The sequence below is a fragment of the Podarcis bocagei genome (genome assembly GCF_964188305.1).
Source record: "Podarcis bocagei genome assembly, chromosome: W".
Lineage (NCBI taxonomy): Eukaryota > Metazoa > Chordata > Lepidosauria > Squamata > Lacertidae > Podarcis > Podarcis bocagei.
Window position 1 is genome coordinate 18369037 of NC_138131.1, and position 23208 is coordinate 18392244.

General features: G+C 44.9%; 2 protein-coding genes across 2 annotated transcripts in view; one reads left to right on the forward strand and one right to left on the reverse strand.

Moving 5' to 3' along the window:
* The first annotated feature begins 4430 nt into the window (after positions 1-4430).
* On the forward strand, positions 4431-13841 carry LOC308577845 (motile sperm domain-containing protein 1-like). The gene is made up of 4 exons (XM_081178242.1): positions 4431-4690; positions 6263-6338; positions 7679-7896; positions 13486-13841. The coding sequence occupies exons 1-4, from the start codon at positions 4537-4539 to the stop codon at positions 13707-13709; spliced, it is 672 nt and encodes a 223-aa protein (XP_081034368.1). The 5' UTR covers positions 4431-4536; the 3' UTR covers positions 13710-13841.
* Positions 13842-15174: 1333 nt separating this feature from the next.
* LOC308577836 (PABIR family member 2-like) overlaps positions 15175-23208 on the reverse strand; it is a 38705-nt gene continuing 30671 nt past the window's right edge. The window contains 4 exon segments of the mRNA XM_081178233.1: positions 15175-16027; positions 16033-16129; positions 17628-17724; positions 22320-22384. Of these exon segments, the coding sequence (XP_081034359.1) occupies positions 15989-16027; positions 16033-16129; positions 17628-17724; positions 22320-22384 (298 nt within the window). The 3' untranslated portion in view covers positions 15175-15988.

Consider the following 23208-nt stretch of genomic DNA (forward strand, 5'->3'; position numbering starts at 1 on the left):
ACTAGGCGTCAAAGAGCTTCTTTGCTGGAAGAAGTTCAAGAAACGCCCACTGACGGATTCTGCCAGCGATTGAGACAGCCACGGGTGAGTGGCTGTCCAGACAGAAAGGGTTCACTCAGGCAACTCAGCCAGGTGTGGCGCCGATTTACGCATGAGCAACCCCTAGAACCATTACAGGCGGCAATCAAGATGAATATTCTCCCAAAAATGTTGTTCCTATTTCAGACTATTCCGATAATCAGGGGGCCTTCGATATTTAAGGAATGGCAAAAAAATCTTTCAAAATTCATATGGCAGGGAAAGAGGCCGAAAATTAAATACCAACTACTTACGGACCGGAGAGAAAGAGTGCCAAATCTAAGATTATACTATGAAGCTTCCTGTTTATGTTGGCTTAAAGAGTGGATTGTTTTAGAAAATTCGGACTTGTTGGACTTAGAAGGCTTTAATAATAGATATGGCTGGCATGCTTACTTGTGGCTCAACAAAGAAAAGGTTCACAAAGGTTTTTCAAATCATATTTTTAGAGGAGCCCTGTACGAAGTTTGGGAGAAAAACAAAAAACTTCTAGAAAGAAACACCCCATTGGTGGTTATCCCCGGTAGATATTTTAACAATAAAAAAATTGAACATGGAGGGGAAAAGGTTAACATATGAAGATTTATTGGTAAAAACAGAAAAAGGTTGGAAGATTAGAACTTATGAGGAATTGAAAGATAGATTGACAGGTTGGCTACAAGACCACCAGATAAATGCACTTTGGAATGAAGATAAAAAATTGGGGATGAATGAGGAAAAATCTAAATGTCAGATAGAAATTCTAGAAGGAAAAACCAAACTTTTATCTAAGATGTATAATTTTTTGTTAGAATGGGATACAAAAGATGAGTTGATAAAGGAGGTGATGGTAAAATGGGCAATTCATTTTGGATATAACATAGAGTACGACAAGTGGGTGAGGCTTTGGAATAAAGGAATGAAGTTCACGGCATGCGTCACATTAAGGGAAAACCTGGAGAAAATGATGTACCGATGGTACAGCACACTGGTAAAATTGGGGAAAATGTATAAAATTGGAAACACATGCTGGAAATGTAAGCAGAAGGATGGGGATCTTTACCATATGTTGTGGGTTTGTGAGGAAATGAAAAAATTTTGGGAGCTTATATATAACGAATTAAAGAAATTTTTCAGATATACTTTTTCAAAAAAACCAGAGGCATTTTTGTTAGAAATAATAGGTGACGAAATTAAAAAGGAAGATCAGAGATTGTTTCAATATGCGACGGTGGTGGCCAGGGTATTGATGGCTCACAAATGGAAATCAGCAGAGATCCCTACGGTTATGGATTAGCAAGTAAAATTATTTGAATACGCAGAATTAGCAAGAATGACACATAAAATTAGACACCAAGAAGGTACAAAGTTTATTGACGAATGGAGTAAATTTGTGACATATACTGAAAGTAATTGTAGAAATTTAAAAACTACAGTAGGCTTAACGTAAACCTTGTGACGTGTACATAATTGGAACAGAAACTGTAAGAGTAGAAGTATACCAAGAAAACCGCAACGGGATAGGAAGGAAGTCGAGGCGTGATCCAACGCAATGTAAATAAGATGATGGTACCAAAGAACGATTGTTAAGAGTGTTTGTTTTAGTTTTTGATTGTTTGTTCTGGTTTGTTTTCTGTTTTCTGTTTAACTGAAAATCTCAATAAAAATATTTTTTTAAAAAATGTTTGCCATACAGTCTTTCTTGAATCTGGATATTAGTTGACAGTATGTAAGCAGTTTCATATTTTTTCTCCTCTTTAATACTTTGGCATGTATTTGATCTGTTCTTGAATATGAACCATATCTTGGTACTATATATAGCCATATATTCTCTTTTCGGCTCTAATAATAATTTTCCAGTGGAGACATTAACAGTGCAGGTAAGGGCATTTTTGTGATTTTTGTAGTGCAATTCATGATTTTTGTGGTGAGGATCCATAAGGATCCACGTTTTTGTTCCACGGTACGACCAGGACGCCATGGATCTGAGTTTTTTGTGTTGCAGGCTGTGCCCCTGGCTATGATGTGTGATTTGATGGTGATTTAGGGGTGGCCCAATGCAAAAATCATGAGGATCCATGCTTCAAAACCATGTTTTTGGACCACAGAGTGGCCAGGAAGCCGTGGATCTGAGTTTTTTGTGGTGCAGGCTGTGCCCCTGGCTATAACATGTGATTTGACAATGAGTTTGGGTTGGCCCAATGCAAAAAGCAAGAGGATCCATGAGGAGCCGTGCTTCAAAACCACGTTTTGGGGCCACGGTACGACCAGGAAGCCATGGATCCTACTTTTTGTGGTGCAGGCGGTACCTCAGGACATGATGTGTGATTTGACGGTGAGTTTGGGGTGGCCCAATGGAAAAAGCGTGAGGATCCATGAGGATCCGTGCTTCAAAACCACGTTTTTGGGCCATGGAGTGGCCAGGAAGCCATGGATCCGTGATTTTTTGTGGTGGATGCTGTGCCCATGGTCATGATGTTTGATCCGATGGTGACTTTGGGCTGATCTAGTGCAAAAATCATGAGGACCCATGAGGTTCCGTGCTTCAAAACCACATTTTTGGGGCATGGAGTGGCCAGGAAGCCGTGGATCCGTGATTTTTGTGGTGGATGCTGTGCCCATGGCCATGATATTTGAAATGATGGTGACTTTGGGCTGATCTAGTGCAGAAATCATGAGGATCCATGAGGATCCGTGCTTTGTAACCATGTTTTTGCGCCATTGCGGCACCACGAAACAGTGGATGCGTGATTATTTTGGTTCTGCCTACAGACTAAGATGTGGTCTATAGTATCATGATGTTTTTATTTTGTTTCAATATAAAAATCATATGAATTCATGAGAATCCATGCCTCGGATCCATGTTTTTGTGCTGCTGCAGCGCGGCAAAGTGTTGGATCCACGTTTTTATAGTCCAGTTTGTAGGCATGCCTTCCAGGTGTGATTTGACACTGCATTTATTGGGGTTATTTTTAAAAAGGGGGAGGATTCACAAGGATCCGTCTAGATCTGCCTTTAACCCAGACCCTCCTGTGAGCTACTGATGAAGGCAGTTGTAGTCCTAAAACAGCTGGACGGCCACCATTCGCCAGACAACCTGCGATTCTGTGTGTGTGTGTGCGCGCGCGCGTTGTTTATTGTCGTTTTTCACTACATACTGTGAGAGGCGGGGAGAGGACGACCCTCTTTCTGGACGGGACGGGCGAGGGAAACGCACATCCGCAGCCTCCACAGAAACAACAACCCTTGTTCCCATCACCGCAGCAAGCGACGATGGGCGGCCCGAGCGAGGCCCTCCTCTCTGTGCACGCGTCGGGGAAGCCCCACCTGCCGCCCAAGGATGTTGAGAAGAGGCACCGCCTCTCGCGCCCTTTCCCCGCCTCCCGCTTCACATTCCCGGCAGCCCTATCGACTGGTGACACAAAAAGGGGCGGGGAAATGGGCGGGCCCGTCCGCTGAGCCGAGGGAGTCGGAGAGGCGGCGCTTGGTGACCGAAAGAGCCCAGAGGCGGCGGGTCTGTCCGAGGGGTGAGTGAGGGCAGGGAGCGGGGGGCTGCCGCCCCCCAGGAATGCCCTCAGGGGTTTCCTTCCCGCTGAGGGGCCTGTTTGGGGACTACCATTCCCACCACCCCTCACCTCTTGCTCCTTGATGGGAGTTGTAGTCCCGCCCGAAACAGCTGCGAGGCGACACGACCCCGAAACAAAAGCGGGTCTCCTCGGGCTTGAGGGGGGGCGGCGATCGGGGGTCTCGGGCCGTTGGGGGGGGGCTTCCTGGGGGAAATGGCTCTCGAAGAAGCAGGCGACTCTCGCTGGCTTTTGGGGGGGGGTCGTCGTTGTCGTCATGCCTTTGGCGGTAACACTCGCCTTGGGGGTCCCGGGCAGTGGTGGGCAGCGCCTCCTTCTCCCGTGGCGGAGTTCCCGGAGTTGTGTCAGGGATGACCCACTCTTAGCTTTTTTGGGACTACAATGCCCATCATCCCTGGCCACTGGTGCTGTTGGCTAGGGATGATGGGAGTTGTAGTCCCAAAACAGCTGGAGGGCCAAATTTTATTAATAGCGGTATGGAATATAGTGGCCAAGAGTACGAGCTGTGAAACAAGAAGTCCTCCATTTGAAACAACTATGAACAATATTATGATTGTTTCTGTATATCAGGCTTCCTCAAACTCAGCCCTCCAGATGTTTTTGGCCTACAACTCCCATGATCCCTAGCTAGCAGGACCAGTTGTCAGGGATGATGGGAATTGTAGTCTCAAAACATCTGGAGGGCCAAGGTTTAGGAAGCTTGCTATATATTAATATATATCCACCTGGCTGCCAAAGTATGCAAACCAGAGCCTTTGACCTTTACCGTTGTTGTTTTTCTGCCTATAGGTTTGCCAAAATGCTTTTGGATTCCTAAATTGCTCTGACAAGATGCTTGGGGAGACGAAGCGGTCCTGTGAGCTGAAGTCGCAGCAGGGAGGACGACTTGGGGCCAATGCAGCAGCAAAAACGGCAGCCAGAGTTAGTGGAAGGAACCCTTCCCGTATTCCTGTTCCCCACGGAGCTTATCTTTTACGCGGACGACCAGTCGACCCACAAACAGGTGTTGACTCTCTATAAGCCCTATGAATTTGCCTTAAAATTCAAAGGTGCGTCTCAGGTACAATTCAATTGAAGGGCTTGCTTGGGGAGGAGGGATTGCCTCAACTTCCTTTTATTCACTTTCTGACCTGCCTTTTGCCTGAAAGTCCCTGGGTGGGTTACAATAACTTGGGACTCTAGATCAGGCATGGCCCAACTTGGCCTTCCAGCTGTTTTGGGACAACAACTCCCATCATCCCTAGCTCACAGGGCCAGTGGTCAGGGATGATGTCCCCTCAAAGACTGAATGGCAAGCCAAATTGATAAGAGTATTTACAATTAGCAAGGAGAACGGGGTCAGGAAGAGGAAATACAAAACAAGAAGTAAATAAGGATTGGTTAATAAGTAATATCTCACAGGGTACTGCAATAGTAAACGTTTTCTGGAGGATATTGAATGAGCGTTGTAATACAAAGTACACGTTAGATAAAGTTAAATTAAGTTAATGTTCTGCCAAGGGCAGGGTTCTTTCTAGATCTGGAGCCAATAAACACACCAGTGGATGAAGAATAAGTAATGCTTTATTTGCATAAGGTTAACAGATAGCAGCAGGCATACAAAACACAAATTACAGCATACCTGACAGAAGTCACACACAATCTCCCCTTCAGCTCCAGGTAGAGCAGCAAGAGAGACCCCAGCCAACAGTATCTGGTACCTCAATCTGTGAAGCTCTGTGAGCCCCTTCAACCTACAGCTTTTATAGCCAACTTTGATTGACTGCACCTGGTTAGCAGGGATCACTCATGATCAGCCTGGGACACGGGTTGTGACTCAACAGGAATGCGGAGCTGAGCGTCTCCAACCCAATTCACTGCAATTGGGTATCCTCCCCACTAGCCAATCAGCACCTAGAACACAGGAGACCCAGGAAACTCCTGACACAGGTGTGTGGAAAACAAGTTATACCAGCATGAATCGGCAAATTTAAAACCAGGAATGTAAAGGGAAAGAGGCATGTCATCTAGCTCCTTGAAATTACAATGATCTTCAGCGTTTCCCCAACAGTTAACGAAAAACGTTGTGTAACTGTAAATAATAGTTTATTTGAAAATTAGTACCATGGGTATAGTTGGAAGTTTCTTTTCTTTGCTGACTAAAATATGAGCTATTACTATGTTTTTTACTCTATTCATTTATTCTTTTCTTTTTTCTTTTCTTTTTCCCCTCTCCCTCTCTTTTTCCTTTATTTTTGTTACTTTGTATGTATACTCTCAATATTTTTTTATGTTTGTTTGCTGGTATTGCATGTATTTTAAGACTTTGCTTGTTCAATAAATTCTTTACTAAAAAAGTGGTCAGGGATGATGGGAATTGTAGTCCAAAGCAGCTGGGGGGCCAAGTTGGGCCATCCCTGCGGTAGGTGAAGTAAATGACGAAAAATGTAGAGCAGTCATAGGCAAACTCTGTCCCTCCAGATGTTTGGGGCTACAATTCCCACCACCCCTGACCACTGATCCCATTAGCTAGCGATTAGCTAGGGCCGGAGTTTGCCTGTGCCTGATGTTGAGCTTCGCTTCTGTGCCAGTTCCTGGCAATTGGCTGACATCGAATGACGGCCCTTTTTCTTTTCTTTCAGTTCTTTGCACAACCCCAAATAAATACAATGTGGTCGATGCAGTGGGTGCGGTGAAGCCTCAGTGCTGCTTTGACATGTGAGTAAAAAGCTGGTTTTGGGTTTGTTGGCTTGTAATGGATAGCAACCACTAACCTGCCTTCCAGAGGCCGATCTTCCCTTTATTAGATGTATAGTCCACCCTTATCAAGACATCTCAGGGTGGAGAAAATAAAGAAAAATGGTCCAGGAGGAACGTAGAGACCAATGAAGTTTGTTCTGGGTCTGAGCTTTCGTGTGCATGCGCACTTCTTCAGATACATGGAAACTGAAGTCTGTATAAGGACTAGTATGAAAAGAGGCCTCCCAGGCCCATATAAGAGCAGCGCAAATAGTTGGGCCTGATGAGCGTTTACTGTTCCCAACCCTAATCCTGCAGAAAGCCATCTAATTGGATTTTAATTTGATCCTGACTTGTTTTCAGGAGGTAATTTCGTTATTGCTTGATTTTATACCAGTGTTACATATTTGATGTTAGCTGCCCTGAGCCCGGTTTTGGCCGGGGAGGGCGGGATACAAATCAAAGTTTATTATTTGTTGTTATTATTACCAGGCCGTGATATATAGTGGGAGGGTGGGGCGGGGTTTTTCTACAAAGGGTAGTAGAACTCAATGGGATTGGTCAACCTGTGGGCGACTGTGAACGACTGCAATTAATCCGGCAGGAAAAAGGGAGAGTATGCAGGTGACCAAAAATAGCTGAAATAATAAAAAAATAAAAATTGTCTAGTAGCACCTTAGAGACCAACTCAGTTTGTTCTGGGTCTAAGCTTTCGTGTGCATGCACTCTTCTTCAAATACACTGAAACAGAAGTCCCCAGACCCTGATATATAGTGGGAGGGTGGGGTGGGGTATTTCTCAGAAGGGTGGTAGGAAATGGGTGATTTTATGGTTCCCAAAAGGAAACCTTCCTCCACTTGTCCATATTGAGAGGATGCAAGCAAGCCTGAACCTTTCCCAAAAGGAAACCTTCCTCTGTCCATATTGAGAGGAAGCCTGAGATAAGGTAAATAGGGTGATTTAGAAATGCGAAGATAAAAGTGATTGCATATGGAAATCAGGGAGGGGAATGGGAGGAAGGCAAAGCTCAATTTGAGAAAAGATATGTTTGATAAAGAAATTTTATTTGGTTGTTATAAAGCAGGCAGCCCCAACATTCGCTCCTCCAGATGTTTTGGACTACAATTCCCATAATCCCTGGCCACTGGTCCTGTTAGCTAGGGATCATGGGAGTTGAAGGCCAAAACATCTGGAGGGCCACAGGTTGGGGATGCTTGTTATAAAGGGGAAAAAGAAAATTTAATAAACATTAAAACAAAAAAAAGCAATAACATGTTAAAAACGGAAATGTGGCCGTTCACACTCTCCTCCCGTTACAGCGTGATCCGTCACCGAGACGTCCAACCTTGCCACTATGGTGTGATTGACAAGTTTCAGCTCCTGGTCTCCGAGCAAAGCCAGAGGAAAGCGTTGGGGAGGAAAGAGGTCATCGCCATGCTGCTTCTGGCGGCGAAAGAGCCAAAGGAAGAGGCGGAGAAGAGGATCACTGAGCACCTGGCAGAGAGCGTCTTTTTTGAGCAGGCTTTATGCCAGCCAGGTAGTTGGGTGCTTGGAACGCCATTGCTTCTTTCCTCTTTCCTGCCTTTCTTTCTAAAAATTGTTTTATTTAAGCATATTTACTTTTTTTTCTTTAAACAGTTTTAATTGGTTTTGCGATATATACATCCTTGATGAAATATCTCTCCAACTATTTCCCATTTTTTCCTGCCCCCCTCCCCTGGACTTCCCTTATCCTTCCACTTGGTTTTACTTTCAATTTCTTCATCCTGCGTCTTATTTTTTTCTGCCGGGGCCGGCCCACTGTCCCTCAGACCTTGTGGGGGGCAGACTATATTTTGGAGACTATATATATATATATATATATATATATATATATATATATATGGAGACTATTTTTTTTTATAAAAATGAACAAATTCCTATGCCCCACAAATAACCCAGAGATGCATTTTTTTAAAAAGGACACATTCTACTCATGTCAAAACATGCTGATTCCTGGACCGTCTGCAGGCTGGATTGAGAAGGCGATTGGGCTACCCATGTTATATACGCTTGTGAATGTTTACTCAAACCCTGCCAATGAGTCCAACTCTTCGTGTTGTTTCTTCATATATATCGTAAATGGTTCAAAATTCTTTTAAAGTCTTTGTTGTCCCTTTTGTGTAATTTATCTGTTCATTTGGCTAATGCTGCATATCCCAGGAGTTTCTCTTGGCACTGTTTTTCCATTGGGCTTTCTTCCGTCTTCCGAGCTGGTGCTAGTAGAATTCTTGCCGGTTTTGTTGCACACATAATTTCCAGTTGCCTTTTCTTATTTCTTTAAGTATATTTACAAGCAGACAATACGGAGGCGCAAGTTGCAGCTATAACAAAGGTGGCATTTTTTCATCTCCGCCAAGCTAAGCAGTTGGCTCCTTACCTCCCTCGTCCTGATTTAGCCACTGTGATCCATGCAACAGTCACCTCCCGGCTCGATTATTATAACTCGCTCTACGCGGAGCTGCCCTCGAAGCCGACCCAGAAACCCCAGCGGGTGCAGAACACTCCCCGCCGCAGGACCACATCCACCCAGCACTATGCCAGCTGCACTGGCTCCTGGTGGAGCACAAGGTCAGGTTTTAGGTGCTGGTTTTCACCTTTAAAGCAGGCATCCCCAACCTGTGGCCCTTGAGATGTTTTGGCCTATGGCCAAAGGTTGGAGATGCTTGCTTTCAAGTAAGGTTTTCCAAAGAATCCAGGGACTTTTTTTTGAAAAGAGAAAAAAAACCTATTAACAGAAAAGCTACTTTTTTAAAAAATAAGAAGTACCCTCTTCTCTTCTGTGGTCTCCTCTGTCGTGTGGCCTTCCTCAACCTCGGCCCTCCAGATGTTTTGGGACTACAACTCCCATCATCCCAAGCTAGCAGGACCAGTGGTCATGGATGATGGGAATTGTAGTCTCAAAACAGCTGGAGACCGAGGTTGAGGAAGCTTGCGCTAGCCGCTGTGGAGTAGGCTTGGCTCGGGCCGGGGCTCGGCCACGTGCCCTCACCCTCCTGGTGCTCTCCTACCTCTCCTCTTCGGTGGTGGCGCAGCAAAGTCGGGGCTCCCCTCTTTTTTGCCTTCCTCTTTCTCTTCCTTCTCCTCCTCCCTGTGTCTGCTCCGGGGTATTTCTTGCCCCGGAGCGCCGCTGAGCAGTCAGCTGGGTGGCCGGGCGCTCTCGCCCCCGGCTTGATTTGGGTCGCGGGGTGTGTGTGTGTCAGTAGTTCCCCCAGTCGACATGCCAGGCGTCAGCCATATGATGTGCCTTGTGCCATTGAACCAATCACACCACGTTCATTCCCTACCAATAAATCAACAACAATATAAATCCAGGGACATTAAATCCGGGGACAGGTTTGTAAATCCGGGGACTGTCCCTGAGAAACGGGGACATCTGGTAACCATAATTTAAAGCCCTATACTAACGTTACCGGATTCCCCCCCCCCATGAATCCGGGGACACTTTTCAACTTCAGTTGAAGGGGATAGGTTTTGTCAGGGGACCGATTTGTAAATCCAAGGACTGTCCCCGGGAAACGGGGTCGCCTGGTAACCTTACCCTATACAGCCGAGGGCCCTCGTACCTACAGAACCACCTCTCCTGGCATGCCCCGTGGAGGACCTTAGGGTCTGCAAATAATAATATCTCGGAGTTCCCAGGCCTCGAGGAAGTTCAACTGGCCTCAACCAGGGCCCAAGACCTTTTCAGCTTTGGCCCCGGCCTGGGGGAATGCTCTATTGCAGGAGACCAGGGCCCTGCGGGAATTGACGTCTTTCCACCAGGGCCTGCAAGACGGAGCTGTTCCACCTGCCCTTCGGTCCGGGCCCAGTTTGGAACCCCCCCCCTCTATTGGACCCTGTAAGTTATCTCTTTGGCCCTTTTATCGGCTCATGTGGGACCAAAACGGATAGCTGGCCCTTACAAATACTTGAGGTCCCCGACCCCTATGGTTGTAATTCATGGGCAGCCATTTAAGTTTATCCTGGTTCTAATTTTTAAGCTGTGTTTTAATCATTTGGTTGCGTTTTCATGTATTTGATATTTGAGGTTAGCCAGCCTGAGCTTGGTCTTGGCTGGGGAGGGCGGGGTATAAATAAAATTTTACTTACTAATAAGGTACACACACTTAACCCAGGCTTCCTCAACCTCGGCCCTCCAGATGTTTTTGGCCTACAACTCCCATCATCCCTAGCCAGCAGGACCAGTGGTCAGGGATGATGGGAATTGTAGTCTCAAAACATCTGGAGGGCCGAGGTTGAGGAAGCCTGCACTTAACCACAAAAACCAGAGAGTAAAGGGAAGGGGTCAGGAAGGGGGGGGGGAAGGATCAAGTACCACACCCATTTGACTTTTTAATGTTTTATTTAAGCATATTTACAAACAGACAAAAAGCTACACACAGTTCACCCCCCAAAACCAAAGAGAGTAAAGGGAAAGGGTCAGAAAGAAAGGAAGGATGGAGGACCATACCCATTTGACTCTCCTCCACCAGCACCCAGCACCTTGTAGTCCTTTAAATTCTCATTCCCACTGCATATCATTTATTGTTGCAATTACTTCTTTTATAGTACTATAACGGTGTAACATCAAGTCACCTTACAAGCTTAGTCTAGCAAATGATGGTATGGTGTGCCTCCAAATTCCAAAAAGGAAACCTTCCTCTGGTTGTCAATATGAAGAGGATGCCAGCAAGGTTGAAGCTTTCTGTAAAAAGCAAGCAAAAAAACAAAAAAACTAAGGGATTTTATGATTTAAAAAAAAGGAAAACCTTCCTCTGGTTGTCAATATGAAGAGGATGCCAGCAAGGTTGAAGCTTTCTGTAAAAAAAAAAAAGATTTAAATCAAGTCTTGCTGACTAGTGATTTAAATCCCTCCCTCCTCCTTCCCACCCTGCCTAGAGGAGGAAGGGGGCTGGCTGAGTGCCATTTGGAGCAGCCCCTCTCCGGAGCCAGCCCTTTCGCACTCCGCCGCCCTGCTGCTCCTGTGGGCCGGAGAGTGCAGTGGACGAGCTCGCTCTGCCTACTCACGAGAATCAGCAGCAGTAGTGGTGGCAGCCTCCAGGAGGTAACTGCAGCAGGTGGGGCTCGGGAGGACTACTTGCCCCCCTCGCCTCTTCTTCCAGCTCCACCCCCCCCCCCAGGTGCTGCTTCTCTGCCTCCTCAAGTTGCTAGGGATGGTGGACCAGGCCGCGGCAAAAACTACGCAAACTACGGCCCGGGGACTGAATCCAGCCCAATTACCTTTTTGATCTGGCCAGCGGACAGTCCAGGAATTGGCATGTTTTTACACAAGTAGAATGCGCCTTTTTCTTTCAAACACACCTCTGGGTGATTTGTGGGGCATAGGAATTTCTTCATTTTTTAAATGATTTTTCAAAATATAGTCAAGGGACAGTGGACTGGCCCACTGCCAGAAAAGTCTGCCAACCCCTGAAGTCCTAGCCATTCTGGCAGGGTGGATTTGATGGGAAGCAAGATTGTTTGGTGAAATGAAACATTTAGGAATGAAGTGGATCTCATTTGTAGATAAATAGATAAACTTTATTTGCATTAGCCAATGGCCATAGCAACATAAAACAAGCAATATATACAATTAAAAAGACAACAATAGGTAAAAAGGGCCAAGATTATTGTTCAGATAGTGTCCCTTAATCTCATTACACCCTTGATAAACCTAGCAACCTTTGCTGTTGTCTGATCATTTTGATCTGATAAAAGAAAAAACAATGTGGCCACAGATGGGCGGCCTGGGATGGTAAGTAAGAGTGGGGTGATGATCTCATTCCTCAGATCTTTATAAAGGGGACAGAACAGGACAGGAAAACATGAGCCAGTTTCCAGATTGCCATCTGCACAGGGGCAGAGTCGTTTCTCAGTTGGAATCTTTTGGTATCTGCCCTCAAGTACGGCAGAGGGCATCACATCCAATCTGGTCAATGTGAAGGCACGTCTGTATTTTGGGATAGTTATTTGGGATAGTCATTTGTACTTTTTGTTATACCAGGGGTGGCGAACTCCCAAGAGACTGTGATCCACTCAGAGTTAAAAACTGGCAGTGACATACCCCTGTTTTTTTTGGGGGGGGGGGGTTCAGGTCTAAGTAGGTCACAATCTACCTATTGGACATGCCTGTATTATACCATTCATAAAAACTGTGGACAAAAAAATATAAATTTTACAGTATGTTATTTAATAAGAGAAAATTACCTGAAAATGCACTGTAGGTGGTATTTAGCACCAGAGAGATTGGCTAAAATGAACAAATCGCTTGGTAATAAGTGTTGGAGATGCACAAAACAGATTGGAACCTTCTACCATATGTGGTGGACATGTCCTGAGATCAGAAAGTTCTGGGACATGATTCATGAAAAAATAAAAAAGTTACTAAGAACTTCACATAGTAAAAGACCAGAAACATATCTTTTGGGAATATTGAACAGTGATACTGTATTCCAAAAGAAAAAACTTTTTTCTGTATGCGACATCAGCGGCGAAAATTCTGGTGGCTAAGTACTGGAAGGGTAACCACGTACCGGCCAAAGAGGAATGGTTATGTAAATTATGTGAATATTTGGAACTGGCCAAATTGATGGATATAATAAGACTAAAGCCAATGAATACAGTCAAGAAGGAATGGAATTGCTTGAATGACTATTCAGAAAGACAAGGTTCAAAAGTAAAAATTTGGCTGTGTCTAGAATGACCTCGTGAATAGAAAAGGGAAAATATACATATATACAAATCTATATATTAAGAGGAAAATAATACTGAAATACAGATAAAATATGAAAGGTGAAAGGAAATGTGAGAGTGATGGAAGTCTAATTATTATTATTATTTTGTAAAATAGTGTTTATTGTATTGAAATATTATACTTTTCTTTATTCTTTAACTGTACTTTTTATTTTTCTTCTTTTTTTTCTTTCTATTTTATTGGATATTTTTCTTTATGGTTTTGTTTTGATTTATTTACTTTGCAACATAATAAAGATTTTTTTTTTTAAGTTTTGTTATTTACTAAATTCAATAAAAGAGTGGGGGAAGAAAGGAAAGGAAAGAAATTCTGCCCCTTTCCATAATGTCAAATGCCTTTTCCTTTTTCCAGAAAACAGAATTGCCTCATCAGGGCCGAGTTTGCTCACCGTGTTCCTCGGAATCGTGTGCATTGCGGCTCTCATGCTTCCCACATTGGGAGAAGGGGGTTCCCTCGTGCCTCTCTACCTCCACTTAAGTGTGAATCAAAAGTTAGTAGCAGCTTACGTATTAGGTACGCATCTTTTTGCCGTCATTACATTATGTGATTTGGGGCAGGACCAAGTAAAAAAATGAAAATGTGTATAGAAACGTTTTAAAAAAACAACCTATAATCGAGTCACTGTGTGAGGCCCATGCCAGCAAAATTGCAACCAGCGTGGAAAAAGATCAATGGTTTTTTTAAAAAAGTTTTTAAAAATCGGATTTTTGAAATAAAATGCTTTTGGAGGAAGAATCTTTCTATAGTTTTCCTTTTAGGTTACATTATAGTCCAAAAGCTATTCATCAGGAAATAGGATTTGTTTTAAGTTTTTAATGTGTGATAAAACTCGTTCTTAAGTTGTTTTTTAAAAAACGTTCAACCCCATCAGTTAACAAACATGGGTTCATATGCTAGCATGTTATTGCTTTAGTTAAATAAATGGTTTAAATTGTGATGAAGGAAATGATTATTTCTCTCCTTTCAATTAAGTACAGCAGAAAAGCTGTCCAAATAGAAACAGTTAGCTTATGAAACCTCACCAACATTTCATCATTATCTGTCAATGTATTTCGAATAGTAGAACCAAATCAGTCATTTTTGATAGAACTGTAAAAACGATTCTGAAATTTTACTGTTCCAAAAAGGAAACCTCCCTCTGGTTGTCAATATTAGGAGGATGCCAGCAAGGCTGAACCTTTCTGTAACTTATTCCAAAAAGGAAACCTTTCCAGAACATGGGGAAAAGGCTTCATAAATACTCTAACAAATCACCAGACTACTACTATTATGATTATGATTATGATTATTATTTTATTTATTTTATAGAATTTTATAGAATTATAAATAATAAATAGCGTGTGAGACAGTAGATTACAAATTGTTTGCTTCTTTTTTAAAAAGAAAAAAGAAGTTAAGGCCGATGGGATCTTGTGAGAAGGAATAAATCAGGCTTCCTCAACCTCGGCCCTCCAGATGTTTTTCGCCTACAACTCCCATGATCCCTAGCTAGCAGGAACAGTGGTCAGGGATGATGGGAGCTGTAGTCCCAAAACAGCTGGAGGGCAGAGTTTGCCTAGGTCTGATCTAGTTCATTTCAACTCCATTCTTACCTTCAGAACAGGCATGGGCAAACTCCGGCCCTCCAGATGTTTGGGGACTGCAACTCCCATCGTCTCTGACCCCTGGTCCTGTTAGTTAGGGATGATGGGAGTTGTAGTCCCAAACATCTAGAGGGCTGGAGTTTGCCTGTGCCTGCTTCAGAACAAGCAATCGCAACAGCTTTTCCGAGAATTAAAGAGTTACGATCCGAGCAGACATTGGCAAAATAATAATTTATAATAATAATTCATTCTTTATACCCTGCCCATCTGGCTGAGTTTCCCCAGCTACTCTGGGCGGCTTCCAATCAAGTGTTAAAAACAATACAGCATTAAATATTAAAAACTTCCCTAAACAGGGCTGCCTTCAGATGTCTTTTAAAGAGAAGATAGCTGCTTATTTTCTTCACATCTGAAGATGTTCCACAGGGACATCTTCACATCTGAAGATGTTCCACAGGGCGGGCACCACTACCAAGAAGGCCCTCTGTCTGGTTCCCTGTAACCTCACTTCTCGCAATGAGGGAACCGCCAGAAGGCCCTCGGTGCTGGATCTCAGCGTCTGGGCTGAATGATGGGGGTGGAGACGCTCCTTCAGGTAGTTAAAAGGAAAACCGGCAAACCAGGCAGCATTGGGCCTGATGTGTCTATTAAAAGGAGAATTATTCTTTCTAAACAAGTATCTAGACCAGGCATTGGCAAACTCGGCCCTCCAGCTGTTCGGGGACTACAACTCCCACAATCCCTAGCTAACAGGACCAGTGGTCTGGGATGATGATAGTTGTAGTCCCCAAACAGCTGGAGGACCAAATTTGCGTAGGCCTGACATAGAGCAACAGAGTTTATTTCAACTACATTCTTACCTTTGGAACAAGTGACAGCGACTGGTTTCTCGCCGACATTTTTAACGCGAATATAAATTGGGTGCTTTTCCAAGAATCTGGAGGAAATGTGGATTCACTTTCTTTGAAAGGAAAGTCCCGATCCGAGCAGTTGTTGTCAAAATAATTGGTAGTTAAAAGGAAAACCGAGCAGATGTTGGCAAAAGAATTAAAAGGGAAACCGGTGAGCCAGGTACCGCCGGGACCTGACGCATCCCTTAAAAGGATTAAAATCGCCAGGAGACGTTTCCGAGAAGGAAGGTTGACGTGGGCATTTCGCACTCTGTGCTCATAATCCGGATGCCCTCAGGGGTTTTATGCCACCAATTTCTCTGTAGGCGGGTATAGCGAAAGGACGGCACGGGCGGACATCCAGGCGAGCGGCAGGGGGAGTCACTTGGGGGAAAGGTCATCCATCAAGATGAAGGGGGTTCGGATTGCGCAACAGGTGCTTCCGCCACGACGCCTTTGGCCAGGGAGTCGGAGGAAAGCCTGGCACTGCTGGAGCTCCCGTCGAGGGCGTCCAAGGACAAACTGCAGGGCACGAGGGGAAACCACAAGCTTCATTCAGGGCACATGAAATGAAAATTAAAAATTTAAAAAAATGTCCAGTAGAATCTTAGAGCGGGCATAGGCAAACTCCTGTTACATTTCCCATAATCCCTGACCACTGGTCCTGTGAGCTAGGGATGATGGGAGTTGTAGTCCAAAAACAGCTGGATGGCCAAGTTGGGCCACGCCTGATCTAGAGTAGTGGTGGCCCAACTTGGCCCTCCAGCTGTTTGAGGACTACAATTCCCACCATCCCTGACCACTGGTCCTGCTAGCTAGGGATGATGGGAATTGTAGTCCCCAACACCTGGAGGGCCGGAGTTTGCCTATGCCTGTTATAGACCAACTCATTTTGTTCTGAAGAAGTATGTGCACACATCTTCAGATAAAGTGCACATAAAGTGAATGCAAAAACAAACAAAAAACAACGAATCCGAAGAAGTCACTGGCAGGTTCTGGTCCGTACCCAGCCGGGTGGATTGGGTTCAAATCAAGTCGGTTGAAATCACGATTCAAGTCACTCAGTAACGCTTGATTTAATATCCATATATATATATATATACACACACACACACACATACATACACACACAGTGGTGCCTCGCAAGACGAAATTAATTCGTTCCGCGAGTTTTTTCGTCTAGTGAATTTTTCGTCTTGCGAAGCACAGTGTCGGAAAAGTTTTGGAAAAGCTTCAAAAATCACCAAAAACCTCAAAAAAGGCTACCACACCGCGTTCTATGAGTTGCTCCTCGAAGTCAAGTCGCAACTGTATTAACGGTGTTAAGAAAAAGGAAACAAACTTGCAAAAAACGCAAGATGTTTTCGTCTTGTGAAGCAAGCCCATAGGGAAATTCGTCTTGCGAAGCAGCTCAAAAACCGCAAAACCCTTTCGTCTAGCGAGTTTTTCGTCTTGCGGGGCACCACTGCTGGCATCCTCTTAATACTAACTCCCATCATCCCTAGCTAACAGGACCAGTGGTCAGGGATGACGGGAGTTGTAGTCCCCAAACATCTAAAGGGTCGAGTTTGCCTATGCCTGGACTAGAATGTCACTTAAATAAAAACGCTTTAGAAATATTTTTCCTCCAAAAGCATTTTGTTTTAGAAATCTGATTTAAATTTTTAAAAATCCAATTTAAGTAAAAAAAAACAGATTTAAATATAAAATCCCTTTTTTTGTTTTTTAAATCATTGATTTTTATACACCCTGGGTAGGAACTACCGTATTTTTCGCTCTATAACACGCACCCGACCATAACACGCACGTAGTTTTTAGAGAAGGAAAATCCGTAGGCATGCCACCCGTAGGCATTTCCTCCATAACACGCACAGACATTTCCCCTTACTTTCTAGGAGGAAAAAAGTGAGTGTTATGGTGCAAAAAATACGGTATTTTGGAATGCTAGAACATCAAAAGACATGGCAAACCATTTCTGGGCCAAGATGAGTAGTATATGCATTATTATTATTAATTTTACCATGAGCTGAGGTCTGACAGGTGGGTCACGTCGGGAGAAAGCATGTTGGTGGTTCCTTGGAAAAGTCTCTTGGGCTGGCTTTCGGTTTCCATTTTTCCTACCAAAATCAAGCAGATTTGGTTCAGATTGGAGGAGGAGACCTTCAAAAAGCAGCAGTTTGAAGCTTGCCTCATAGCAGCAAAACAAGACAACCAAACCAAGTCTCTGGGTGATGATCATTTCAGGCACCCGCTCCTCGACTCCAGGCATAGGCAGACTCTGCCCTCCGGATGTTTTGAGACTACAACTCCCATTGTCCCTAGCTAATAGGTGTTGGCATACAACCAAGGAAATGGGGGCAATTGGCAGGCCCCCAGCTGGCTCTAGCCCACTGGCTGGTGTGTTGGGCGATCTCCAGTCCTTGGATCAGCTACTAACAACAGCTGTTGCTGTCTTAGCAAACTCATCAGCAAATCTCTGGAGGTTTGCCTTTTGTGGCCCTTGCAGATCTGCATACTAGATACAAGTCTTCAGCACTCATCTCCTCCTTCTTAGGAGAATGGTGGCCAATGGTGAACAGTGGTTCTTCCAGTTTAGTGTCAAACCCATCAGATGGTCTGAGCGAGGCCTTTGTGCTCTTGTAGTCTGCTGTGTCATCACTGTCACTGACAACAGCAGCAGCACCGCCCACTAAGCTGGAATCTGAACTCTGATCATCATCCTCAGCTTCCTCTGCTACCTCAGCATCCTCATCTTCTGAGTGACTCTGGAAAATCCCCACATCCCCCCCCCCTTGGGATTGTATTCAACACTCTTTGTGAACCGTATGGTCTTAGTGTCAGTCATGAGTACCCTGTATGCACCTTTTTTGTACCCCATGAACAAACCATGTGCCCCACACTTCCCAAGCTTGCTGCTCTGTGGGGTGTGGACCCACATGTCAGAACCAAAGATTCTCATGTGCTTGACGTAAGGTTTCTTACCAAACATCTTCTCATAGGGAGTACAGCCGATAGGTGAAGACAATCTCCTGTTATACGTGTAAACAAAATTATTCAGCGACTCTGCCCAATACTGCTCAGGATATTGGCATCATGCAACAAGGTTTTTAGGCCTTGCAGCAAAGTTTGATTTGTCCTTTTCACAAAGTCCATTCTCCCAGGGAGATCTGGGACTTGAGAGGTCGTGCTGGATTCCCTTCTCAGTCAAAAAAGCTTCAAACTGCTGAGAAGTGAATTCCCCACTTCGGTCAGTAAACAAACAACCAAGTTGTCTACCGTGGGCATTATTCAACCAAGCACAGAAGGCCTTGAACCTAGGAAATGCTTCTGATTTCTGCTTGAGCACAAACACATGAATGTACCTGTAAAAAGCATCAATTAAAACCATGAAGTACCTGGCGCCACCCAAAGAGGGTGAAAGTGGACTAGCTAATAGGGTTTAGAAGCCTGCCTGCTAGACACTTTGCCTTTGGGTGCAACCTTCACTTTGTTTTCTGCACAAGAGACACATTTCATATAATACCTGCAGAGTTTGATTGTCATACCTTGAACCTTCTCTAGCATCTTGGCGAGCGCTTGCCATGCCATGTGACCAAATCTTTGATGATGTGTATGAATACAATCTAAATGAAGAACTTTGTTAAGTTTGTGCAACACAACAAGATTCAACATTAGGCACATTAACACCAGTGTCATCGTAAGTTATCAAGAACAATCCATCTATAAAATCAGCATGCAAGATGCCTTCATTGTTCTTCCGAATGATGCAAACCCCCTTCTTGAAGGAAATTTCAAAGTCTTGCTCAGTCAGCTGTGGGATACTGAGCAAATTGTCTGCTGAATCAGGAACATACAGTACCTTGCTGATGGTGGTGTGCAAGCTTGTCAGTTTCACTGTCCCAATTCCAGCAACCCGCAATGTCTTTCCATCAGCCTGTTGAACTGCCCCATCCTGTGGCATAAAGGAGATAAACAAGTGTCTGTCCCTCGCAATGTGCTGCAATGTGCATGAATCCACAACAAATCAGGCTTTGGCTTTTGGAGAAGCAGTGCTAGCAACTAAAGCCTTGTTCTGCACTGTTTCGGGCTTTTGGCCCCCCTTCGTCCGGCCATCTGCAGTCTTTTTTCTCCGTTTATCTTTCGCCTTTGGACAATTCCGTTGGACGTGACCTTGATTCTCACAGGACTAGCATTTCACAGCTGCCAAAGCCTTAGCTCCCCCTGGTGGCTGCAATGCTGTCCCAGATGACATTGCAGTCTGCTCTCCCTGAAGCACGCAATCGGGTTCTGCGTTCCTCCGATCATACAGTGGTACCTCGGGTTACATACGCTTTGGGTTACATATGCTTCAGGTTACAGACTCTGCTAACCCAGAAATAGTACCTCGGGTTAAGAACTTTGCTTCAGGATGAGAACAGAAATTGTGCAGCGGCAGCAGGAGGCCCCATTAGCTAAAGTGGTGCTTCAGGTTACTAACAGTTTCAGGTTGAGAACGGACCTCCGGAACAAATTAAGTTCTTAACCCAAGGTACCACTGCACTCATTTTGGAGGACAGCCAAAACCTTTGCTGCAGTCAGGTCTTGAGCAAGTAGAGTAGCCAGCTGGCTTGCCACAGCGTGGTAACTCTCATCCAGGGAGTCCAAAATCAGGACCGCAAATCAAGACTCCGGCATAATGAAACCTGTATGCACTAATTCCTGTCTTAACTTCTGCAAGTCCAATACATGGGCTCTGAGATCTCCCCCTGGCTCAAGCTTCTTTCTGTAGTAAAGCAATACAGACCCAGCTTCTTGTCTCAGATGCGATTCCTTCAACGCCTTCCACAACCAGGGTAATTAACTCCTCCGGAGCTACTGACAGGAGAATCGCCCCCATTGCTTTGGAGTCGGCTGCAGACCATGCATCTGTTATTTGAGCTGGGGGATCTTCAGAAACAGTGTTCCATACCCCAAGCCTTCTCAATTGACCCTTGCAGTACTTTGCCCAGGTCTGAGAATTGTGTCCATTTAGACGTGGACAGGGAGCCCCATCTGATGCTTGTAAGAGATCCATTCCTACTTTTTACTTCAGCCAGGACCTGAGCTCTTCACAGCCGCTTATCTTAGCAGGTAGCCTGCTTCTCTCCGGCCTTAATCAACGCAGCCTGCTTCTCTCCGGCCTTAATTGCTTGGCACAGACATCAAATGCCAGGTGGTGCAGCATCCATCAGCAGCCTTACTCTTGTGTAAGCGCCGTGGATCTGGGTCCATAACCCTGTTGTTGGCATGCAACCAAGGAAACGGGGGCAATTGGCAGGCCCCCAGCTGGCTCCAGCCCACCGGCTGGTGTGCCGTGCTATCTCCAAGTCCTTGGATCAGCATGAATCTGGACCCGAGCTTCAGAAGCTGGGGCACTCTACTCAGCAGAGTAAACACGCAGACAGAAGTGGCAAGAGAGGTTGTGTGAGCATATTTACAAGCAGTTTATTCAGCATACATCAGGACAAAAGGAAAACATGTCTGCTTTCCTTCGTGTCCAAAGCAAGACAGCTAAAGCAAAAACAATACACAAACAGAAGTTCCCAGCAATAATAATAATAATTTATAATAATAATTTATTCTTTATACCCCGCCCATCTGGCTGAGCTTCCCAAGCCACTCTGGGCGGCTTCCAATCAAGTGTTAAAAACAATACAGCATTAAATATTAAAAACTTCCCTACACAGGTCTGCCTTCAGATGTCTTTCCTTCACATCTGAAGGGAGGGCGTTCCACAGGGCGGGCGCCACTACCAAGAAGGCCCTCTGTCTGGTTCCCTGTAACCTCACTTCTCGCAATGAGGGAACCGCCAGAAGGCCCTCGGTGCTGGATCTCAGCGTCTGGGCAGAACGATAGAGGTGGAGATGCTCCTTCAGGTATACAGGACCGAGGCCATTTAGGGCGTTAAAGGTCAGCACCAACACTTTGAATTGTGCTCGGAAACGTACTGGGAGCCAATGCAGATCTCTCAGGACCGGTGTTATGTGGTCCCGGCAGCCACTCCCAGTCACCAGAATAGCTGCCGCAATCTGGATTAATTGCAGTTTTCGGGTCACCTTCAAAGGTAGCCCCACGTAGAGCGCGTTGCAGTAGTCCAAGCGGGAGATAACTAGAGCATGCACCACGCTGGCAAGACAGTCCGCAGGCAGGTAGGGTCTCAGCCTGCGTACCAGGTGGAGCTGATAGACAGCCGCCCTCGACACAGAATTAACCTGCGCCTCCATGGACACTGTGAGTCCAAAATGACTCCCAGGTTGCACACCTGGTCCTTCAGGGGCACAGTTACCCCATTCAGGACCAGGGAGTCCCCCACCCCCGCCCACCCCCTGTCCCCCCAAAACAGTACTTCTGTCTTGTCAGGATTCAACCTCAATCTGTTAGCCGCCATCCATCCTCCAAGCTGTGCTGGACTATAAACAGACATGTGACATACTACAATCCACACGTCTGTTCTTAAGGTGGAACGCAATATCCCAACAGCAGGACCAGTGGTCAGGGGTGGTGGGAGTTGTAGTCCCAAAACAGCTTGAGTGCCAAGTTTGGCCATGCCTGATCTGGAACAGGAAAGACGCATGGCTCGGGCAGGCCGCAGGCCCCACGGTGAGGGCCCCACGGCATTTTGTGTCCCCCCCCAGTGGTGACACCCGGGACGGACGGCCCCACGGCACCCCCCTGCCTTTGCCGCTGCACATACCTTTCCTTTTGATGGGACCAAGAACGCTGGGCCGGATGCAGTTGATTGGACTCTGGCTCCTCCTGCTAAAATCAAAGCCGGATTACGGTTAACCTAGGAACGGGGAAACTTCTGAGGTGACAAGATGACTTTAAAGCTACTGTATTGTGTTTTCAAAATTATAATCTGGGTGGATAAAAATCAATGTTTTTTTAAAAAACCAGATTTTTTAATAATTTAAATCAGATTTTTAAATCATTCTAAAGCTAGTTTTCCATTTAGGTTACACTATAGTCCAAAGGCTATTCATCAGGAAATAAGGATTTGTTTTAAATCAGGCATCCCTAACCTTCGGCCCTCCAGATGTTTTGGACTACAATTCCCATAATTCCTGACCACTGGTCCCGTTAGGGATCATGGGAGTTGTACGCCAAAACATCTGAAGGGCCACAGGTTGGGGATGCCTGTTTTAAGTGCTAAAACTCAGTCTAAGGTTTTTCTTTAAAAAATAGTTTAACCACATCAGTTAACGAACATGGATACATGTGCTATAATGTTATTCCTTTAGTTAAATAAATTGTTTAAATTGTTGTACAGGAAAAGATTATTTTTCTCCTTCCAATCAATTACTGCAGAAAAGTTGTCCAAATTGAAACAGTTAACTTATTAAACCTCACCATAATTTTGTAAGTATTTCTAATGGTATAACCAAATCAGTCATTTTTTATATAACTGGAAAAACTCTGAAAATTTATGATTCCAAAAAGGAAACCTTCCTCTGGTTGTCAGTATTCAGAGGATGCCAGCAAGGTTGAACCTTTCTGTAAAAAGGGATTTAAATCAAGCCTTCCTGACTAGTGGTTTAAATCAAGTCTGACTGACGAGTGGTTTAAATCGTGATTTAAATCAA

Coding starts and splice junctions, on each gene's coding strand:
- LOC308577845 (XM_081178242.1), top strand. CDS start 4,537: ATGCAGCAGCAAAAACGGCAGCCAGAGTTAGTGGAAGGAACCCTTCCC. Junction 4,691..6,262: donor ATTTGCCTTAAAATTCAAAG/GTGCGTCTCAGG, acceptor CTTTTCTTTCAG/TTCTTTGCACAACCCCAAAT. Junction 6,339..7,678: donor CCTCAGTGCTGCTTTGACAT/GTGAGTAAAAAG, acceptor CTCCCGTTACAG/CGTGATCCGTCACCGAGACG.